The sequence below is a fragment of the Xyrauchen texanus genome, chromosome 49 (genome assembly GCF_025860055.1).
Source record: "Xyrauchen texanus isolate HMW12.3.18 chromosome 49, RBS_HiC_50CHRs, whole genome shotgun sequence".
Classification (NCBI taxonomy): Eukaryota; Metazoa; Chordata; class Actinopteri; order Cypriniformes; family Catostomidae; genus Xyrauchen; species Xyrauchen texanus.
The window spans coordinates 1463200-1465699 of NC_068324.1; the positions used below are offsets into that span (position 1 = coordinate 1463200).

Here is a 2500-nt window from a genome sequence, read left to right on the forward strand (position 1 = left end):
ATCAGCCCTTGACAATAACGAGCCACTTGATTCATTTATTTAAAAGTGTTTTTCTGCAGCGGAAAGGTGGAATTTTCAGTGAATTATGACTATTATGTTTTCAATTAAAAATGCTAATATTTAATCTATAAATATGATAAAATACTGATTTGTCATTATTTTGTTGACGATAGTTTATCTAACATATCTAAAATAATCCTAATGTTCACACAGAAGAAAGAGAGTCACACGGGTACAGAACGACATGAGGGTGCGTAAATGATGACATATTTTTGGTAAACTGTCCCTTTAAATACTAGGTTAAAGAACAGTGGCACAAGAAATCAAAATGATCTCGTCTTTGACATTATTTGATGGGACACTGAGGTTTCACCTCCATAATCCCAAACTGGGGAATAAACAAATGACACGTCGTCGGGCATCAGGGACACCTCAGCACGACAGATGAGAGCGACTCTACCGCGCTGTTCAGGGTGAGCGATCGCGCTCAGCCCTAACGCTGGATTGTGGATGATACATAACCATGAATGTGACGAATGATCTTGATTTTCAAGGTCTTGCCATTTCTCTCACTCTGTCTCCAAGGGTGTAGATTGGGCTTGAGTGTTTTCATTATTAGGGCCCCCCCCCCAAAGCACTCTGACGAATCCCCGCCCTGTCACTCTGATGGACAGCCTCACTTACCAATCAGAGGCACTGAATCGGACGTGGCGGGCATGATCTCCGCCACCAGTAGCATGAAGACGGTGAGTGACAGCAATACTGTGATTCCTGTAAAACAAATCAAATTAAAATACGAATGAAAATTAATTTAGAAAACGAACATTATAAAATGTAAGTAACATCAAACAAGAGTGCTGTTGCACTGAATACACTGCAAAATATATATATATATTTCCTTTAATCAGTAAAAATCAATTATAATGAAAATAAACCCAGCTAATACAAGCCTGAGCAGACTAGCTGGTCTTCGCAGGTTTAAGATGGGAGACTATCTAAGACCATCTTAGTTTGGTTACACAGATTAGACCCTTACACTATATACACAGCATCACTGGGACCCATCATCCAGTCACATGGTTTCTTATACCACTGCTACGCCGATGACACACAACTCTACTCGTGACCGCTCGAATCACTGCCTGTCTGGCAGACATCTCGTCCTGGGTGAAGGAACACCACCTGCAACTCAACCCAGCCAAGAGCCGAACTCGTGGTCTTTCCAGCCAACCCTGCTGTTGAGCACAACATCACCGTGCAGCTGGGTCCAACTGCAGTAACACCTTCCAGAACGGTCAGAAATCTAGGGGTTACCATTGATGATGAGCTCAAGCTCAATTTCACAGGCCACATTTCAAAGGCTGCAAGATCATGTAGATTTACACTCTACAATATCAGGAAGATAAGACCCTTCCTCTCTGTACATGCCACACAACTGCTCATTCAGTCCCTTAATATAACTAGACTGGACTACTGTAACGCTCTGATTACAGGCCTTCCTGCATGTGCTATTAGACCTCTCCAAATGATCCAGAATGCAGCAGCACGTCTGGTCTTTAATGAACCAAAGAGAGCACATGTTACACCACTCTTTGTCTTTCTCCACTGGCTGCCGGTTGATGCACGTCTCAAGTTCAAGGCTCTGATGCTGCATACAGAACAGTCACTGGGTCTGCTCCAGCATACCTAAAAACATTTCTGCAGATCTACACGCCCGCCAGAAGCCTGCGGTCGGCTAATGAGTGTCGCCTTGATGTACCGACACAAAGAGGCACCAAAACACTTTCCCAACGCCATCCGTGAAGCAGACTGACTCTCTGTCTTCCAAGAGCACTGAACCAGTCACACAAAAAATAAATAAACAAAAAATGTGCACTTGTATCTGTTTTGAATGCTTTTCTGATGCTAGTGAAACTTTGCAATTTTCGTATCACTGTCTCTTTAAGAAGATTCGCTTTTGTTTTCCTCTTTTGTAAGTCGCTTTGTATAAAAGCATCTGCCAAATGAATAAATGTAAATTAGCCTCATATTTACAGTGTTTTCTGAAGTTAAAATATTTCATAATGTATGATTGCACTTGTGTGATTTACATTGAGTTTACATTAGCCCTGTTCACACATGCATCCAGGGAAATTACAGGGAAATTGTTTGGTTGTATTTACTGGTAAATACACCTCATCTGTTCACACAGGCATCAATATGGAAATGTATAGGCAATGACACGTCTTCTCATTAAGGGAAATTGCCAGAGCAAAGTTTACCAGTATTTTCAAAAAGGTCGTGTTCACACATGACCTCTATCCTGAGATTTGCAGGTAATTTTCTGGAAAAGTCTGTATGTATGGAAGGGCTATAAGTGCTAAATTGGCACTGTCTCTTTAAGAGAAGTGTTTACGTTTGAGTGAGCAGCTCACATTAATGACAGAGAAGTCTCACAGTTGTTTTTCCCTCATCTGTGCAATGTATGATTAGAAATAAAGTCTATTTCTATTTTTTTGAT

The 2500-nt window shown here is 41.2% G+C and overlaps 1 protein-coding gene across 1 annotated transcript in view; it reads right to left on the reverse strand.

Moving 5' to 3' along the window:
- The window catches only part of LOC127640133 (neuronal acetylcholine receptor subunit alpha-7-like), a 36427-nt gene that overhangs the window by 10648 nt on the left and 23279 nt on the right, over positions 1-2500 (reverse strand). Inside the window, exon 8 of the mRNA XM_052122542.1 lies at positions 685-771. Coding sequence (XP_051978502.1) covers positions 685-771 — 87 coding nt within the window. The remainder of the gene's footprint in view (positions 1-684; positions 772-2500) is intronic.